At 37.8% G+C, this 19581-nt stretch overlaps 1 protein-coding gene across 15 annotated transcripts in view; it reads left to right on the top strand.

The window, feature by feature from the left end:
* Prrc2c (proline rich coiled-coil 2C) overlaps positions 1-14979 on the top strand; it is an 82203-nt gene extending 67224 nt beyond the window's left edge. For 4 of the 15 annotated variants that reach the window (XM_048358292.1, XM_048358290.1, XM_048358291.1 and 1 more), the window contains exons 26-35: positions 1541-1744; positions 2626-2738; positions 3079-3215; positions 6278-6509; positions 7011-7118; positions 8781-8999; positions 9634-9737; positions 9868-9994; positions 10786-11022; positions 13121-14978. In XM_048358292.1, the coding sequence (XP_048214249.1) occupies positions 1541-1744; positions 2626-2738; positions 3079-3215; positions 6278-6509; positions 7011-7118; positions 8781-8999; positions 9634-9737; positions 9868-9994; positions 10786-11022; positions 13121-13375 (1736 nt within the window). In that variant the 3' untranslated portion in view covers positions 13376-14978. Of the gene's footprint in view, positions 1-1540; positions 1745-2625; positions 2739-3078; positions 3216-6277; positions 6510-7010; positions 7134-8780; positions 9000-9633; positions 9738-9849; positions 9995-10785; positions 11023-12625; positions 12924-13120 lie in introns of those variants that run through there. The other 11 variants (XM_048358297.1, XM_048358296.1, XM_048358293.1 and 8 more) reach the window with 10 other exon arrangements.
* Positions 14980-19581: the final 4602 nt, after the last annotated feature.

Raw genomic sequence — 19581 nt, 5'->3', positions numbered from 1 at the left:
TTCTTTCTTTCTTTCTTTCTTTCTTTCCAGTTCTGGGCCTTGGACTAAGGCCTGAGCACTGTCCCTGGCTTCTTTTTGCTCAAGGCCAGCACTCTGCCACTTGAGCCACAGCGCCACTTCTGGTCATTTTCTATATATGTGGTGCTGGGGAATAGAACCCAGGGCTTCATGTATAGGAGGCAAGCGCTCTTGCCACTAGTCCATATTCCCAGCCCTTACCCTTTTCTTTTTGATGAATAAAAACTGGATCCTAGATATAGGCTATAAATAACTAGGTAACCATTTGGCCTTCTTATTTTAAGTTTGATATTGCCTTTTATTTCTTAATTTCCTGTTTATACATTTTCAGATTTGACACTCATATTTACATTTGACAAATGTTCCCCCCCCCCCCCCCCCCATTTGCCAGTCCTGGGTCTTGGACTCAGGACCTGATCACTGTCCCTGGCTTCTTTTTGCTCTAGGCCAATACTCTACCATTTGAGCCACAGTGCCACTTCTGGCACTGCCACTCTGGCTGAGGAATCGAACTCAGGGCTTCTTGCATGCAAGGCAAGCACTCTACTGCAAAGCCACATTATTCCCAGCTCCAAATGTTCTTTTTTTTTTTTTTTTAACTTTAAGGCAATTTGGGGATGGTCTCAAGTCCCCACCCCCCAATCATACCAAAATCTGAATCTTCAAATCACTTACATAAGTTGCCATATTTGCATATGTCCTGCATATATCCTCTAGTATACATCAGATTGTTTCTAGATTACTTAAAATACTAGTACAGAGCAGTGGTACTCACTAGATACTGAAACTGAGCTATAGAACTTGTGGGTGGGAGGGAAAACCTGGGACAGAGCAAGAGAATGAGTGACATTGTTCAAAAAAAATAAGTGTAGGGGCTGGAAATATGGCCTAGTGGCAGAGTGTTAGCCTTGAGCAAAAAGAAGCCAGGGACTGTGTTCAGGCCCTGTGTCCAAGGCCCAGAATTGCCAAAAAAAAAAAAAAAAAAAAGTACTCTACCTGACTTTTATGTGACTGTAACCCTTTGTACATCACTTTTGTAATGATTAAAAAAGTTTTTTAAAAATTGCTAATACAGTGTAAATGCTATCTAGTGTTAATATTTTCTAGAAAATAAGAGTGTAGAGGCTGGGAATATGGCCTAGTGGTTAGAGTGCTTTCCTCATATACATGAAACCCTGGGTTTGATTCCTCATCACCACATCTATAGAAAAAGCCCGAAGTGGCACTGTGGCTCAAGGGGTTAAAAGTGTACATGTTCGTGCCAGCCTTGAGCGGGAAGAAGCCAGGGACGGTGCTCAGGCCCTGAGTCCAAGGCCCAGGACTGGCCAAAAAAAGTGTACATGTTTAGTTCTTGATAAATTTTCAGTGCTGTGGTACTTGAATACTCAAGTGTAGATACAACCCATATGTATGATGTATGAAGAGCTTACTGTGTGTAGTGTATGTAAACATTAATTTCTCAGTTTCTGGTTGGTACTTTTAAATACACTGTATTTCCCCCTTGTCTCTTCAACAAATGCAGGAGCTGGTACATACACTACCTCTTCTTTGAGTACAAAATCTACAACCACATCAGACCCTCCTAATATTTGTAAAGTGAAACCACAACAACTACAGACAAGCAGCCTACCTTCTGCAAGTCATTTTTCACAACTAAGCTGTATGCCTTCTCTTATTGCCCAACAACAACAGAGCCCACAAGTTTATGTGTCTCAGTCTGCAGCAGGTAATATAAAGAATATTAAGAAGTTTTTTTTAAGGTTATTTTTTCCTCTTAGTTAATGCTTTGGAGTTTATATGTCCCTTTATAGAGTTTAATTCTATCCCTCCTTAAGAATTCTAGGGCCCTTGGACATTGGGGGTGTCTGTGTAGATGTATACAATATTACTTGTACATTTATGACAGATTAGGATCTAATAATTTGCAAAGTAATATGCGTGTATGACATTGCTCCAGCTAAAGTCTTATTATCTGGCATCTTTTAATAAATTTACATATAAATAGCAAAGAAAGAAAAGGTTACAGAAGGAGGGTAGACTATTGAATATCACAGTGTTCATCTGTAATATTTGAAGTACTAAACTCAGTAGTCATTTAAAATAAAAATAGGTGCATTTTTAATCTTGTATCTGTTAATACTCCTTACCTATCAGTTATAATCGACTTATACCAGACAGTACTAATAATACTATATTTACATTGACATAATTGTTATTGGAAAGAGTCTTAGATTTATGTGTATATATTCACTGTAGTAACAGTCATAAGATTTCTGTCTGAAAACTTGAAATTGTAACGAGGAATTTTTAAATGGAATGCATTTTTTTTCTTTTCTTTCTTTCTTTTTTTTTTTTGCTGGTCTTGGAATTTGAAATCAGTTCCCCTGCCTACTTCTTGGCTGGTACTCCACCACTTAATACTTGCTTCCAGCCTGGCTTTTTGCTATTATAATCTTTGTGCATTGGCATCTTTTCTCATTTCTTGTTTTTCTATAGCTGTATGTACAGATGACTCATTTAAAATTTGAAATCTCTAAAAAAAAAAACTTTGTTTTTATTTATTATTTGGAAAATAATTATCGTTTTTTTTTCCCTGATTCTCTGTAGCTCAAATCCCAGCTTTCTATATGGACACAAGTCATTTATTCAGTACTCAACATGCGCGATTGGCTCCACCATCCCTAGCTCAGCAACAGGGCTTTCAACCAGGTCTCTCTCAGGTGAATACCAAAAACTTCTTTTGTCCCATACCTGTTTCTTGCCATTTTTTTATGGTTTTAATATTTTTGTTGAACTCACATAATCAGTTCCCTGAAGTTATATGCTACCTGTAATTAGCTTACATAAGGTACTAGCAGAATGTTGAAGCTTCTACAGATTCTCTAGTGCTGATTAGCTAATTATGTTAAATTAAGCATTAGTTGGAGGGGAAATTTGTTTAAAATAAATATGCTACTCTCGTATCTTCAACTTTTTTCTGAATGTTCTAATTTGTATGTGTGGTGCTCATATGTTACACATATACCATTTATGTATGCATGCACTTTCTTTTCATTGCAGCCAACTTCAGTCCAGCAGATTCCAATCCCTATATACGCACCACTGCAAGGGCAGCATCAGGCCCAACTGAGTTTAGGGGCTGGACCTGCTGTTTCCCAGGCTCAGGAATTATTCAGTTCTTCACTTCAACCATATAGGTAATTTCTTTCAAAGTTGTTTGCCTTTAATTAAGATTATATAGTTACTGATTCTCCTTAGTATAATCCCAACAGCTCCCCCTAAACGCTGGTATGTCCTTGTGGTAAACTGTTAAATAATTCAAGCATCTTAGTTACATGTTGTGAGCCTTCAGTCTCTGATAATTCAACCTCGGATTATCTTGACAAATTAGGTGACACCTACCCCACAGCATTTAGAAATCATAGAAAATAGCTGCTGAGAACCTTGGAAAAAGTTTACTTCATAAATATGTTTAAGCCAAGGCATGGCAACTAACTACAGTGTGTTAAGAGCAGAGAGCAGAAAAGAAGGGAATAGAATGCCAGGTGAAGAACAGAAGCAATAGTGATAGTTGTGACCAAATAAGCTATGTTGTACAAGAGAAGAACAAAAGTTAGATACACGTATTTACCATTGCAATTAGGAGAATAATAAAAACATTATTATTAAATATTCCTTACCTGTGGGGCTGAGAATGTGGCTTTGCGGTAGAGTGCTTGCCTAGCATGCATGAAACCCTGGGTTCGATTCCTCAGCACCACATAAACTGAAAAGGTCAGAAGTGGTGCTGTGGCTCAAGAGGTAGAGTACTATCCTTGAGCAAAAAGAAGCCAGGGACAGCAGTCAGGCCCTGAGTTTTCAAGCCCCAGGACTGGCAAAAATAAAAATAAAAAGTGAATATTCCTTACATGTGATAACTGGCCAGCCTTTCACATACAGTAAATTGTGTGGTGTACATTTGATATCAGGAAATTGGGCATCAAGATGTAGCACTTTTAACCCAGATTACAGCGTAAGAGGCTAAGACTGGGATCAAACCCCCAAGTATCTCTTACCTATTTTAATAAGAGTGGGAATTGTGCTTCTAAGAGTCAAATAGTAAGAAAGATGATGCCTCATGACCTAAGCTGCTGTTCTATGTGTTGAAAGTTAAATTATATTCAGTTAAGTTAGATTATAGATTACAGAGCTTGTGCATTTGCCTTTAGGAATTTTCTTTCTTTTGTCTTTTTTGTTTTGTTTTGTTTTGTTTTGTTTTTGGCCAGTCCTGGGCCTTGGACTCAGTGCCTGAGCACTGTCCCTGGCTTCTTCCCGCTCAAGGCTAGCACTCTGCCACCTGAGCCACAGCGCCCCTTCTGGCAGTTTTCCATATATATGGTGCTGGGGAATCGAACCCAGAGCTTCATGTGTAGGAGGCAAGCACTCTTGCCACTAGGCCATATTCCCAGCCCTTCTTTTGTCTTTATACGTGTTTTCAGGTAAAAATTTTCCTAGCTTCTAAGTTTGACATTAATTGGTATAGCTTATCGCTTTTAGAGATCCAAATCTATCTGGGAAATGTAGCTCAGTGCTAGAATGCTTATTTACCATGGATGGTCCTAGTACCATTGCAAAGAGAAAGAATAGAACCATGAATAAATTTAATAAATTCCTTTTACTTTTGCGTTTTGGTTAAAAGTTTTCAGTAGAACCTAGTATATCTGTATTGTTACATGTATAATATTTCCCTTTTTCTCTGGTCTTACTGTTTAATTTAACTGGGCTATTTCTTCTATGTTATTCTTTAGTAGATATAAAATCATTTACTTTTATAGAAGGTAGAAGTAATTTCTTTCAGTCTCACAAGCCAATTTTGTTTTTGTTTTGCTGGAGATCAAGTCCAGCACTCTACCACCCCACCCAACATGATTCCTTTTAATTGATATTGGCCACTTGAAACATTGTCTTGAGCAGCTTCCATTGTGCAGCTTTGTCAAAAAGAATACAGTTATAAATTAGTATTATTCACCATAGCCATGGAAAATATAGCAGCAGTGCAGTGACATACATATGTAATTGTGGCAAATACATACTATATTGAAAGGCTCAGGTTAGATTTTCAAAATATGATATCCCTAAGCACTGTTTGACTTGTATTCTTCTGTTTGGGAGGTGTTTTGTTTTGTTTTTGTGGTGCCACGTGAGCTACATCCCCATTTTTTGCCTGAGCTAGTCTGGATTTCAGTCCAACTAGGGCTTTCCTGTGTGGCCTGAATTTCAGGTGTGAACAACCTCATTCAGCCACTCTTTGCTTTCTTTATAACCTCATTGGCATAGTACTGATTAATAGGAAATCACTGAATTAATTTCATCAAGGACAGGACAGTTTTTAACAAACAGTATGTTCATGTTTTTCCATGTTTTGAAAAAATTATTAAATAGACAATACGAAGATTACTTAATGGCTTTTGCTTCAGCCACAGTAACACCTTTAACAAAGGATAATATTCATATTATATTAGCATCTTAAAGGTATAGTCTTGGGGCTTTTCCAAAGATAATGAGGAAATCCAGGGTTAAATTCCAATGTTTGAGCTTTTATAAAGGAAGTAATAAACCTTATAGGAATCCTGACTAAAGCCACATTGCTTTCATTCATAGAGATCTCAAAGCTATATATATATGTATAGGAGAGTAATAAGACACAAATAATAAAAGTGCTGTTTGGTGCTATAATTTGGAATATAATGTCCCAAAGATAAAAATAAATTTAGTCAAGCCTTAGAGTAAACATGTAATAAAGAGAATCATTATAATTCAAGAAATAAGGACTGGGAATATGGCCTAGTGACAAGAGTGCTTGCCTCCTATACATGAAGCCCAGGGTTTGGTTCCCCAGCACCACATATATAGAAAATGGCCAGAAGTGGCGCTGTGGCTCAAGTGGCAGAGTGCTAGCCTGGAGCACAAAGAAGCCAGGGACAGCGCTTAGACCCTGAGTCAAGGCCCAGGACTGGCAAAAAATAAAAAATAATAATTCAAGAAATAAAACAATCAGCTTCTTGGGGGAGAGCAAGCTTTTTCCCAGAATTTTACATGTGGAATTCTGTTTTATGCAGATCTCTAAATCTTGAAACAAGTACAATTTGTATTCTCTGCCACTCTTCTCCAGTTCTATGCTAATTATACTACTTGGTCATCTTAAAATACTTACACTCACGAAATTCAGATTCCAGACAAAACTAATTTGTAACACAAAATTTTCCTCTTTAATACATAGGTCTCAGCCAGCCTTTATGCAAAGCAGTCTTTCCCAGCCATCCGTGGTCCTTTCTGGTACTGCTATCCACAATTTTCCAGCTGTACAACACCAAGAACTTGCCAAGGCACAATCAGGTCTTGCCTTTCAACAGACTTCTAATACTCAACCTATCCCTATATTGTATGAACATCAGCTGGGACAGGCATCAGGACTAGGAAGTTCCCAGTTGATTGATACACACCTTCTCCAGGTAAGACAGAGACCAGAACAATATATAATCATTGTAATCCTACTTCAAAATACATCCATGTTTTAAGGAAACTTTTTTGAAAGAAAAATCGGCCTGACACTGGTAGCTTTAATGCCTATAATCATAGCTACTCAACAAGAAGCTGCAATCTAAGGATACCAGTTTGAAGTCATCTGAACAGAAAAGTCCATTAAACTTTATCTCCAGTTAACCAGCAGAAAGTGGGTCTGGAAGTGTGTATCTCAAATGGAAGAGTGCCTACTTGAGCAAAAAAATAAACACGAATACAAGACCACCCTGTATTCAGGCCCCAGTGCTAGAAAAAGAAAAATCCATAATATATAGATATTAAAAGACATACTGTAGAGATTAAGGTCTTTTTGTCTAATGCTAGTATTGTTAATAGTTTTATTTGAAATTCTAGCTTCCATCTATGAATTAGAATCTTTCTGTAAATTTACTGCTGTTTTTTTAAAAAAAAAAATTTTTTTGCTTTCCTAGGCTAGAGCAAATCTTACCCAGGCCTCAAATCTTTATTCTGGACAAGTACAGCAGCCTGGTCAAACAAATTTTTATAACACTGCCCAATCACCAAGTGCTCTCCAGCAGGTAAACTATGGCATGGTAAATTTCCTCAATTTTCTTTTTATTATTATAACTTTTGTTAAAGTTTGAATATTTATATAGAATGAAGGTTAAAGGCTTGGTTTTCAAGCTTCACTTCAGAAGCCTGGGAATTCCATTTGAGTCCACTAGGAACAAAGCGAGTGTTTCATTCAGTCTCATAACCTCAATCTCTACATTCTTCCCCAGAAACCTTGCTTCAGGCAGTTTTAGTTTTACTTCTATTTAAAATGTTTTGACCACCCCCCCAAAAAAATGCATGAATCATGAAAGTTTGAAAACCATTTTTCAGGTATAAATATGATAGATGATATACCCATTTAGTGTTAGAAGTAAAGAACACCAGAAAGGTTAATAATACTTTAGATGGAGTGACAGAGAATGACAGAGAACAAATGGAAAATGTCTAAAGTATACAAATACAATAATACTTCATAGAGTATTTTCACTTTTAAGAGTGAAAATGTGTTTTTTAATGTTAATGGTCTTATGCTTTAAAAGCTGGTGGGATGCTGACAAAAGGCAAGCTAATACCTATAGGAGAATTTGATGTTTTAGTTCTGTTTTGTTTATTCAAGTATTTTGTAGTTAATATACTATAGACAACTTAGTCATAATTATTTCATAGCCATGTTCCACCTGATGATGTTTTTATTAACAGCAGACTATTAAGATAACATCACCTGTAGAGTGTGGTGTATACCCATGTACTGGAAATTGAAGTGGGAGAATGTGATTTGAGCCCCAGAAGTTTAAGACCAACCTGGGCAATGTTGCATACTCTGGTTTTTTCCCCTTTTTTGTTGCCAGTGGTGGAGCTTGAACTCAGGGCCTGAGCACTGTCCCTAGCTTCTTTTTGCTCAAGACTAGCACTCTACCACTTGAGTCACTGCACCACTTCCAGCTTTTTCTATATATGTGGTGCTGAGGAATCAAACCCAGGGCTTCATGTATACAAAGCAAGCACTGTACCTCTAGGCCATATTCCCAGCCCCCTGCCCTGGTCTTTTTAAAAAGAAATAACTTTGTGAGTTCCTAGTCATCTTAGTTTATGGAAGTAGAGTCTCTCATGTTGGACACTGATGAAGTCACCCAACCAATACCATGTTTCCCATCATTAAGTAATAAAACTAGGTTTTGTTGTACTTTTTTTAGGAATACAATGTGCCTTTTTTATTTAAATTATCTTTAAATACTTGTTCAAAGGAGGTGCCATATAACCAAGTAGTTTATGAATACCGTGCATTTTGATCAGTGTCACCCCATCAGCCCACTCCTTCCTTTTTTGTTTTGTTTTTGGGGTTTTTTTGGCCAGTCCTAGCCCTTGAACTCAGGGCCTGAGCATTGTCCTTGGCTTCTTTTTGCTCAAGGTTATCACTCACTCTACCACTTGAGCCACAGTGCCCCTTTTGGTTTTTTCTATATATGTGGTGCTGAGTAATCAAACCCAGGGCTTCATGTATATGAGACAAGCACTCTTCCACTAGGCCATATTCCTAGCCCTCCCTCCTTCTTTGTTCTTGTACATTAAACAAAAGTAGTAACTAAGGATAAGATTTGTGTTTGAGGTATATTAATGTGTGTGTTTGTGTATATGCACAATAATTGTGAGCAGATTGCTGCAGTTTTTGTTTGATTGCTTTCTAGGTTACAGTACCTTTACCAGCATCCCAACTTTCGTTGACTAATTTTGGATCTACAGGACAGCCATTGATTGCTTTGCCTCAGACTCTTCAGCCCCCATTACAACATACCACCCCACAAGCACAGGCTCCTAGCCTGAGCCGTCCTCCACAAGTAAGCCAGCCTTTCCGAGGATTAATCCCTGCAGGCACACAGCATAGCATGATTGCAACCACGGGAAAAGTAAGTAAAGAGAAATTTGGACAGCTTATCTGAAACTTTAAAGCTGGTCTATGTGGACTATAAAAATAAATCACATCTGTTTTTTTAACCACCCTGTTTTAAAAAAATCTCAGATCCTAATATACTTTTTTTGCTCTATTTATTTTAATGTGTACTATGTTTGGCCCTTGTATTTACCTAATAACAGAATTAAGACATGTTGTGGGAAAATTATGTTTACAGTCACTTATTTAGCTACAAGTCTTTTTTTTTTTTTTTTTTTTTTTTTTTGCCAGTCCTGGGCCTTGGACTCAGGGCCTGAGCACTGTCCTTGGCTTCTTTTTGGTCAAGGCTAGCATTCTGCCACTTGAGCCACAGCGCCACTTCTGGCCATTTTCTGTATATGTGGTGCTGGGGAATCGAACCCAGGGCTTCATGTATATGAGGCAAGCACTCTTGCCACTAGGCTATATCCCCAGCCCCTAGCTACAAGTCTTCTTGCCTTGTTGATTCCATGAAATTTGAAGCCAAACTACAGAATTTTTGCCCTAAGGTTTTTAGCCTTTCCTATATTGAACCTTTGTATTTAAATAAAAAGTGTTGCACTTAGCTCATGAAACTGAAGGAATGTTGTTTATTTTGTGCTTTTTCTCAGATGTCTGAAATGGAACTAAAAGCCTTTGGAAGTGGCATTGATATAAAACCTGGCACACCTCCAATCAGTGGTAGAAGCACCACACCAACATCTAGTCCCTTCCGGTAAGATGGACACTTAATATTTCAAAGTATAACAGATCACCATTTGTTAAATAGTTAATGTCTTAGTATCAATCTAACAGCATTTCTCATTTGGTACTACTATACTGACCAGTGATGGATTCCTTCCAAGGGCTACTTCAACAAGTCCGAACAGCCAGTCCAGCAAAATGAACAGCATTGTCTATCAGAAGCAGTTCCAGTCAGCCCCTGCCACTGTGAGAATGACACAACCCTTTCCCACACAGTTTGCTCCCCAGGTAGGCAGATATAAGAAAGAATAAGTACTGTTTACTTGGACTTGTTAATCTGAGTAAATGTCCAGTTGTTTATGGTATTCAAACATACTCTTTGACGTTTGTAGCTAGTCACAGGCAGCAGTAAACTGTTTAGTTTGAAAGCAGACAAGAGAAATACTTAGAAGATTCCCCACACAGCTCTGGTCATTTTTGAGTCCTATGCCTTTTATCTTTTTGGGGGGAAGTTGATTTTTCAGCGAAGGGTCCCAGTGCTTGTAGTTTTCTAGGCCCAAAGTGGGTTTTATATATATTAGAGTTTTTGTGCAATTTAAGTAAAACTTCAGGAAGATATTTTCAGTAAATGTGTAAATAATGGCTTTTCTTCCCTTTGTTGATCATACTGAAAGCCCTACAAAAATGGATAAAAATGTTTTGCAAACCTGAAAAACACAATTGTTAAATTAGGTTTGTTTATCACCAAACTACATTTGTTTTAGATGTGGATCTCTTCTGCACTCATAACTTTCTTAAAGATACCCTGATTAATAGCCTTCTTAGTCAATTTTTCCATTTAGGGTTTAGCTTGAGATGCTAGAACCAACTAAAGTGCCATAGCATACTTTGTCTAATTTTTCTGTTAAACTTTCCAAGCATGTCCTGTTTATTCTTGTCCTTGTTAATGGAATAGCACAATCCATAAAGTCCCTTTCACTGGCAAATGGGCAGATTTACTCTGGGATAAGCCAACCCCATCTAATTGGCAGGTTTTTTTTTAACAGTTCAATGTTGTATGTTTTGTTTTTTTCACTCAGATTCTCTCTCAGCCTAACCTGGTCCCTCCATTGGTAAGAGCCCCACATACTAACACCTTCCCAGCGCCTGTACAGAGGCCACCAATGGCACTGGCCAGTCAGATGCCTCCTCCGCTGACCACAGGCCTCATGAGCCATGCTCGTTTGCCACATGTAGCCAGGGGCCCTTGTGGATCACTATCTGGAGTCAGAGGTAATCAGGCCCAGGCTGCGTTGAAGGCTGAACAAGATATGAAGGTTAGTACAGTGTTAACAGCCAACAGATCAAGAGTCTGCCTTGGGACCCAAAATCACATTTCCAGGCATTCACTGTGTTAGCCGACTTGACCAAGCTAACAACTTTTAGTCATTCCTTTTTTTTTTTTTTTTTTTTTTTCCTACCTTGATTTTTTTTTTTTTTTCTCCCACCTACCCTCACTTTTTCCCCTTTTTGTTTTTTGGTTTTTGTTTTTTGGTTTGTTGGATTTTGGGCTTGGGGCTGTTTTGTTACTCAGTTTTTAGGGTTTGGGGTGTTTTTTCTTTTTTGGTTTTGCAGCTATAGTCAGCATATTAACATTTTAAACTCTGTGGCCAAATGAATTGCTTATAAAAACTAGTGTTGGAGGGAGATCTGAGTCAGGTGCTATACTTTTTTTGAACTAGCAAAGAAGTAATATGGTTTGGTTTATTTATAAGCTTCTTCATTTTCTTTTTTTTTTTTTTCTTGTTTTTCTTTCTTACCTCTCCCCACCCTGCCCCCGCCCCAAAATGTAGCTTTAATATGTAATCGTGGTTATTTGAAAACTCTAAAATGGGTAAGACTTGTTACCTGTCTTGATCTTTCTTCCTTTATACATCATTTGAATAGTTTTCTTAAGTAGTTTTCACATCATTTTTTGCCTGTCACTTAAGGAAGCCTTATTCCACACTGTGCAATTGCACATGAAGAACTTAAGCACTTTGGGATCCTTCATGATGAAAGGCACAAGTAAACGAGGTTTGGTAGAGCGCAGAGTATCTAGGCGAGTCTGTGTGGGGACAGGTCTTAAGAGCATAAGCCTTACCTAGCTGCATTTACAGCCGTTAACAGTGTATTTCTGTGTTTACTTCAGATGGACTTTAGAGATCTTAGTAGTAATTGTACCTGTTTTTGCCACTTTGTAGACCAGGAGATTGATTCTAGAAATCTTAGTGATTTTTGCCTCGTTTGCTACTAATAGACCAGGCTACACCAAAGACCTTAACCACTTACAAACAAGGGAATACACACATAATGGCTTTACGCTAAATTAGAAACATAAACATGATGATGCTCTTAGGAATTCAGACAGCAGAATTTCTTTTCAGAGTTAACATCCTTTGTGTTTCTATAATCAGATTATAGACTTCCAGAGGCCTTAATATCTTTTATTAGGCCGTGTGCCTTGGGTTTTTTTAAGTTTTTTTGTTTTTGTTTTTTTTACTGAAAGTACTAGAGTGCTAAAAAGCTTTGAAGGTAATTTTGGCCTTGGTTCCTACTCCTAGCTATTTACCACTTGGTTTTCACACATTCCTATTAGAATTGACATTAGAGCTTAATCATTTTAATGGGGTAGGAGAGGATACAAATTTAAATTTCTTAAATTGCACTAAAGCTTTGGTTAGAATAGATTACCTATAGAACATGACGGATTTTTTTTTTGTTATATGAAACTTAAGGTTTAATTGTGTATATTACACTGTATAACGTAAGTATAATCTTTGGGGCACATAGTAAAACTATGAAACTATTTTTACCAGCTCAGAATTGTGGTAGGAGCTATCAGAACTTAGTGATCAAGTGAAGTTGTAGTTACTAATTTCTGATGCTCTTCCCCTGCAGAAGAGAGCTGTGGGAAGAGGACTCAGCCACAAGACATTTGGTCCTAGGTGTTGGTAATGCCACAATATAAGTGCTTCCTTTTCATTTTATTGTAGACCACATATTGATAACTAGAAGTTTTAAGTGTTACATGTATGTTTTCAGACTTGCAAGCAGCCTCCTTGAATAAAATATATCAATAAGCTATCCCCCCCAAAAAAAAAAATACAAACCAGCAGCAGCAATTTGTATTTTATTTATAAGAGGGCAAACACTGGAAAAATGGTGGGGGGGGTGGTCTTGTTTCAAATGTAAAAATATCACAGGGAATATTTTCCAATATAGGAAAAAGTCTATACATTAAAAGCTGAAAGATCAATGAGGTACTTTTGGCTTGGGCCAAACCAACATAGAGAAAAATGATTTGTGATTGGTAAAAGAACTTGGACTGAGATTGATTTGACAAGCTTTGGTAATACTGAAGTATTTTCAATTACTGTTTCTCATTTTTTTAAGGCAAAACAGAGAGCAGAGGTTCTTCAGTCCACGCAACGGTTCTTCTCTGAACAACAGAACAAACAAATAGGCGGCAAGGCCCAGAAAGTGGACAGTGATTCAAGTAAAACTCCTGAAACACTGGCTGACCCTCCTGGGGTCTGTCAGGAAAAAGTAGAAGAAAAGCCACCCCCTGCACCCACTATAGCTACCAAGCCTGTTAGAACTGGACCAATCAAACCTCAGGCAATCAAAACTGAAGAAACAAAATCGTAAAGGCTGTGGTTTACTGCAGGGTATTGAGGGAGAGGGGAGGGAGAATAGGGAGAATGAAGTCTGATAATGCCAGCAGCCGCAGAGGTAAAATGGTCTGTGACATTATCTTGTGTAGAGATTGGAGAGATGCACATGGGACATAGCAACAGACACATAGCTGCTGTATCAGTTAAAATGAAGCTTTGCAAGCTATCGCCTATACATCATTCGCTCAGTTGATGGACATGCATCTTCAGTCAGGATGTATATACAGATATGCGCACATAGTCCTTAAGTGCATACAACTTAGATGTAAAAATCTATGATTAGGTGAAACACCAAAAATGAGAAGAAAGTAACACCACAGAGGAATAAATATTTCAACCTGAACAATGTGTTGGTCCCAGCTAATACATGAAAATGCTGTTTCTTTACCTTCCTTGCATTCTTTGGATATGATGATGATGTGGACGGCTTGGAAGATAATCTGGTGCTGGGTAGAGGAGCCTTATTTTTATTATGGCAGCTTGCTATTTTTATAACATGGTAATTGGATTGAACACAATCAAAGTACAGTAGTAACTGATCGCCCCTTCCTGGATGAGTGAGCAAATGATTAAATATTATAATGTCAGCATCCTTGAACAGATTCAAATGTGCAGTGTCTGGCTACTTTAGCTACTCCTTCTGTGTAGCTCTCAAAACATAACAGATTTGGTAAAATATTGTTAGGTTGAGTCTTGCTTGCCTTCATTCAGTCATCTTTGTATGAATCCAGTGGTTGTGGGGTATGGTTTTTGTTTTGTTGTTTGGGGTTGGTTTGGTTGTTATTTTTTTTTTTTCTTTTTCCTTCCTGCTCCTACGCCTCCATTTTCAAACAGTTTATAGCTGATGTTCACTAAGAGAGTGAGTACTTAGGATTTTGTGCCACTGATGGAAGGAAATCCTATCTAAGAAAGTGCGTTTCTTCACAGAGCTGTGCCATACCATCCTTTGGGCCCTCTGCTGGAAAAGTAGAATCAAGTCTCAATAATGCCTTTTTAATTGTATCCTCTAGTATTATAGACGTAGGACAGTACTGTATCATCCCTCTGTGAATATAAAATACCTTGTATACCTGCTTTATGATACGTAGTAGTGACTGTGCTTTATCAGAGCTGTTGTTTTTAATGATGTTATTCAAGATGTTCTTTCCAGATGATGATGGAGAAGCTAATAAAAAAAAATGGTGCCAGGTACCACAACAGTAACAGAACTTTGCATTTTTCTGGGGTTTTGTTTTTTTATCTTTTTTTTTCTTTTTATTAATGGAGTGTGTTGGATGTCTAATTTTGTTCAGATGACTGCAGAACCTGGAAAAGCTGTTGCTGCTATTGATGCATAACATACTGCTATTATTGGTCTTTTTATATAAATATAAATATATATATACATATATATAATTTGAATTTTTGGAAACTTTAGCTGTGCTGTCAACTTTGGAAAAAGTATCCCAGTTTACCGTGTTGAGTTGGCATTGTACAGAAATTAATAGCCATATTGGTCTAGAAACGTTAAACTTAATTTTTTTTCCATTTGTACAGGGGTAAATGCACTGTATTAAATATGTAAGGTCTTATCTACGTGGGTTTGATTACAGAAACTAATAAAGTATTCTCTAAATAATGAATTTTGGTGCTTCTGATCCATTCCTGAAATCTGAAGTTTGTATATACCAAAAATAGTATATAATCTGTCAGGGAGGAATAGATGTAGAGTAGTTGCCCCATTTTTTCTTGGACAAAAATTGAAGGACAAAAAAAAGGAAATGTGTATTTACATTTGTATTTTCCATATTTCTATACAAATTATTTAGCCTGCTGAAGAAGACTGAAGGACATTTGTTTTCCATTTGCTGAGTGTATATAATACTATCCGATTGTGATGGTTTATTCTAAAATTTATCCAGAACATACCTTCTACACAAAGCTTTAGCAGAACTGATGATATATATACACCAATAATATATATGCTTCTTTACTTAGGAATCCTGTTTTTTTTTTTGTTTTTTTTTTTTTTTTTTGTTTTTTTTTTGCCAGTCCTGGGGCTTGCACTCAGGGCCTGAGCACTGTCCCTGGCTTCTTTTTGTTCAAGGCTAGCACTCTACCATTTGAGCCACAGCAAGTGCCACTTCTGGCTTTGCGTCTATATATGTGGTGCTGAGTAATTGAACCCAGGGCTTCATGTATATGAGGCAAGCACTCTACCACTAGGCCATATTGCCAGCCCGGATACTATTATTCTTAAGCACTTAAAATATTCAGATCTTGACCTATGCTTTTTTCTCAAAATATGCTCTAAGTTTATGGAAACAGTATGATAGAGAAGATTGGCACTGCTAACTATCAAAGAGTCCTGGTCACTTCACATATTTACCTTCTTACCATGCCATTTCTGTTGCCTCTTTTTCTTAGTCTAGTCTAAATAAATTAGACTAGTCTTTAAATTACTCGAAAGTTTTAGGATGTAAAAGGTGATCCACTATATTGTGTGTATTCATATTCAAGGCACCAGGTGTGTGTACTCAGTTGTTTCACTTAAAATACCGCTAATAACTTTGCCTAGAATCTGTAATGAAAAAGTGGTAACAGAAACCTATCCAGTGAAAGCATGACAGTTGATAGCACGATACTTGTGTTCCTCTGTATTAGTCATGGAGGTCTTGTCTCTAGCTGCTTCTTTAACACAGACCAAGAGTACCCCCCAAAAAAATGTTGCAGTTAAATAGCAGTCCCTAATGTAAATTATAGAAAATAAAACCAGTTCTTGCCTAGAGGCAAAATATGGCACAGGAAAAAAATTTTTTTTAAGTTGGAAGACTATTTGAACCTAAATGCATTGGTCACCAGTGGCACTTTCTTTGTTGTTCATCTGACATGGCAGCATATTTCACAATTTACTATTTTTGTGTTTCCTTGCAGTCTTTTTTTTCTGCCCATGGATAAATGCATTGCTTATAAATAGCACCTTTATTAGAAAAGCGTACGAATTTTTCTGATGAGAAGGAAAAAGTCAGAATAATGTTGCACCAGCCTCTGCCATACCATTTGTATGTTTTGTCTTGTTTTTGAAACGGGGTCTTGCTGTGTAAAACAAGCGGGCCTCAAATTTGTGGTCCTACTTCCTTAGTTTTCTGAGTGCTTGGATTTACATTGTGGTTTTTGTCTTATTTCGTTCTTTTGTGTCTGCTAGCACTGAGGCTTGAACTAGAGGAGGGTGTTGTACTTAGGTTTTTGCTCAAGGCTAATGCTCTACCACTTGATCTACAACTCCACTTCCAGTTTTTCTGTGTTAGAGAACTGCTGTATGCTAGTCTTCATTCATGCCTTCAGTGTAGACTCTAGATTTAGGAACTAAAGGCAGGAATTATGTAGATGGTTGTCCTGAAATACCCCAAAAGACAGACAACAAATTTTAAGCTAGGAGTGCTGTTGATTTTCAGCATTTGTGGGAGCATAATGTAGCTAATATCTGTGGTGACAAACCTGACAAGTAGAAATCTTCATATCTTTCTGATCAAGTGGGTGCTTTCTCATCAGTTGGCAGCTAAAAGTAGAAGTCAAAATGTTACTGATGTTCTAGTTGATCCTAGATAATATATTTTGTCCACCTTTTGAGATGTTTGCTAGAAGTCTGAATATAGAATTTCTTTTTGTTGACAGTATTGAGATTTGAAGTCAAAGGCACTGTGCTTTTAGGTAGTTCTACCACTTGAGTCACACTCCAGCCTTTGTTCTGTTTCTTTATTTTCCAGAAGTGGGCTAACTTACTTTTCTCAGCCAGCCTGGGACCATACCTCCTGCATAGGTGTGGAATTGTTGGAATTACTTAGTTGCTGTCTTGCTGAAGTGGAGTATCATTAACTCCCTGGCTTGTATCTGCACTTGCAGCAGTGTGCAGGTAATGACAGAGATAGGCAGAGACATTCAAGATCAGGGCATACAGGATCTTCAATGCTGTGCCTCTTTCCACCCCACCTCCTTTCAGATTATTCTAGATTAACTACTTTTAAGCATTCATTCCCAGAGATGTTTAGTAGAAATGCATTTCCCATATCTACATACACACTGACAGACTGCCTCTGATGCAGAGGCACATGAGTAGTGTGGTCCATGGACCACCCACACTCAGCAGATCCAGCATACAGAAAATACCAGCAGGAATTCTCCCCATGGCTGTCACAGTAGAGCCCTGTATGCCAGAGGAAAGTGGGGTACCGTTCAGCCTTCAAACCTAATCTTTTAGGTTTTGACTTAATCTTTTAGGTTTTGACTTCAGAGAGAACATTGTTCACTAACTCCCTTAAGAAAAAGCAACATCTCCATCTTCATAGCAAGGAAAACAGCAGGTCTTGGTTTTATTCTTACCTCACTGCTCATGCCTTTACCTCATATACTCTATTTGTGATTCTGGTTCTTCTTTTTTTTCTTTTTCTGCTATTTTCATTACTTGATCATTTCATAATACTTTCCCTTTTACTAATTTTTAAATTTTTACTTTATCCTATATTGTAACTCCTTTTCTGTCCTTGTTGGCTATGTTTTTGTTATTTTTGTTACTTTGGCTTGCTTTCTGAGCAGTAGTGAAAATTGGAGAGACTTCACATGGAAGGCTTTTTAAAGAGTTTACAAAGTCACATCAGACCTTTTCAGTAGAAACCCTAAAATGACAACTGTGTATGAAATGATACATTTCAGAAATTTATGGTAAATAGCTGCAAATCAAGATCCAGCAGTTATCTTTAAAACCTGACGGAGTGGCTCAAGTAGCTCAAGTGATAAGAGCTAGCCTTGAGCTGAAGAGCTCAGGGACAGCACCCAGGCTGAGTTCAAGTCCCACGAAGGACAAAAACCTTAAATTGGGCTGGAAATATGGCCTCCCCGGGTTTGATTCCTCAGCACCACATATATAGAAAGAGCTGGAAGTGGCGCTGTGGCTGTAGCGGTAGAGTGCTAGCCTTGACCAAAAAAGGTAGGGACAGTGCTCAGGCCCTGAGTTCAAGCCCCAGGACTGGCAAAAAAGAAAACAAAAAAAAAAAATACAGATCCTCCAAAATAAGCACAGAAAAGCAATATGTAACTACTATGCCAGAAGATATCCTACACGTGGATGAAGTCACAATCATGACAGCTTGGGAAAGTTTTATGTCAACATCAGCTAGCAAACTGCTAAGGTAACTAAAACTAACAAGGTTTGACTTGGAGAAAAAAAAATTAGGCGTAAGAATATACTTGTCAATAATGGGCATAAATGTGATCTTTAAAGAGGTAGACTTGATTGGATTTTTAAATTGAGAATCAACTGTTTACTCTCTCCAAGAGACCCATGACAAAGAAACCAAAAGTGAAAGAATGGAAATCAATATTCTTTGAAGTAAATGAAATCCAAAAGAAATGGAGTAATGATACTGTCAGCCAAAGCTAGAAAAGATAGTCATCACGTACAAATATACAGTCCATCGGGAAGAAATACACTGATCCAATAGCCAGCTGTGAACTTGAGAGGGGAACGGGAGAAATACAACTAGTGCAGACCATAGAAATCACAGAAACAATTGGACTGGAAGCAACTGCCCCCAGGGCACCTCAAAGCAGGGCTGGGAGCTTTTCCCTTCCTGATAGCTGAACCCAGAAGTTTGTTTAACAACACAATCTCTCTACTGATTGAGGATGGAAACCTATAAAAAAGAACAGGAGCAGTGATTCCTCCTCTTTAGAACTTAATATAAGTGCAAGGCTAGTTTACCATTTACAATAAGCTTTGAAACCAAGCTTGCACACCTGGAAATTATTTCATAAATACTACTGGACATCAAAGTACAGACATCCATATAAGTAGTAGTGGGAGACTCATATCCCACCCTCAGATCATCCAGACTAAACATGTTAAACAGAACCATAGGTCAAGGGGACTTAACAAACATCTACTGACTATTCCATACAGTTCCAGGTGAAAAATACTCAGCAGCCCACGGAACTTTATCCAAAATAGGTCACACTTTAGGCCTTATAAAGTACCAAAAATAATTTCCTGGATCCTCAAAGAATAAAGGTTAGGGGCTAGGGATATGGACTAGTGGTTAGAGTGCTTGCCTTGTATACATGAAGCCCTGGGTTCAATTCCCCAGCACCACATATACAGAAAACGGCCAGAAGTGGCGCTGTGGCTCAAGTGGCAGAGTGCTAGCC

Source organism: Perognathus longimembris, chromosome 11, assembly GCF_023159225.1.
Source record: "Perognathus longimembris pacificus isolate PPM17 chromosome 11, ASM2315922v1, whole genome shotgun sequence".
Taxonomy (NCBI): domain Eukaryota; kingdom Metazoa; phylum Chordata; class Mammalia; order Rodentia; family Heteromyidae; genus Perognathus; species Perognathus longimembris.
The sequence above is the reverse complement of the archived record's forward strand: the minus strand, read 5'-3'. Positions and strand labels throughout refer to the sequence as shown.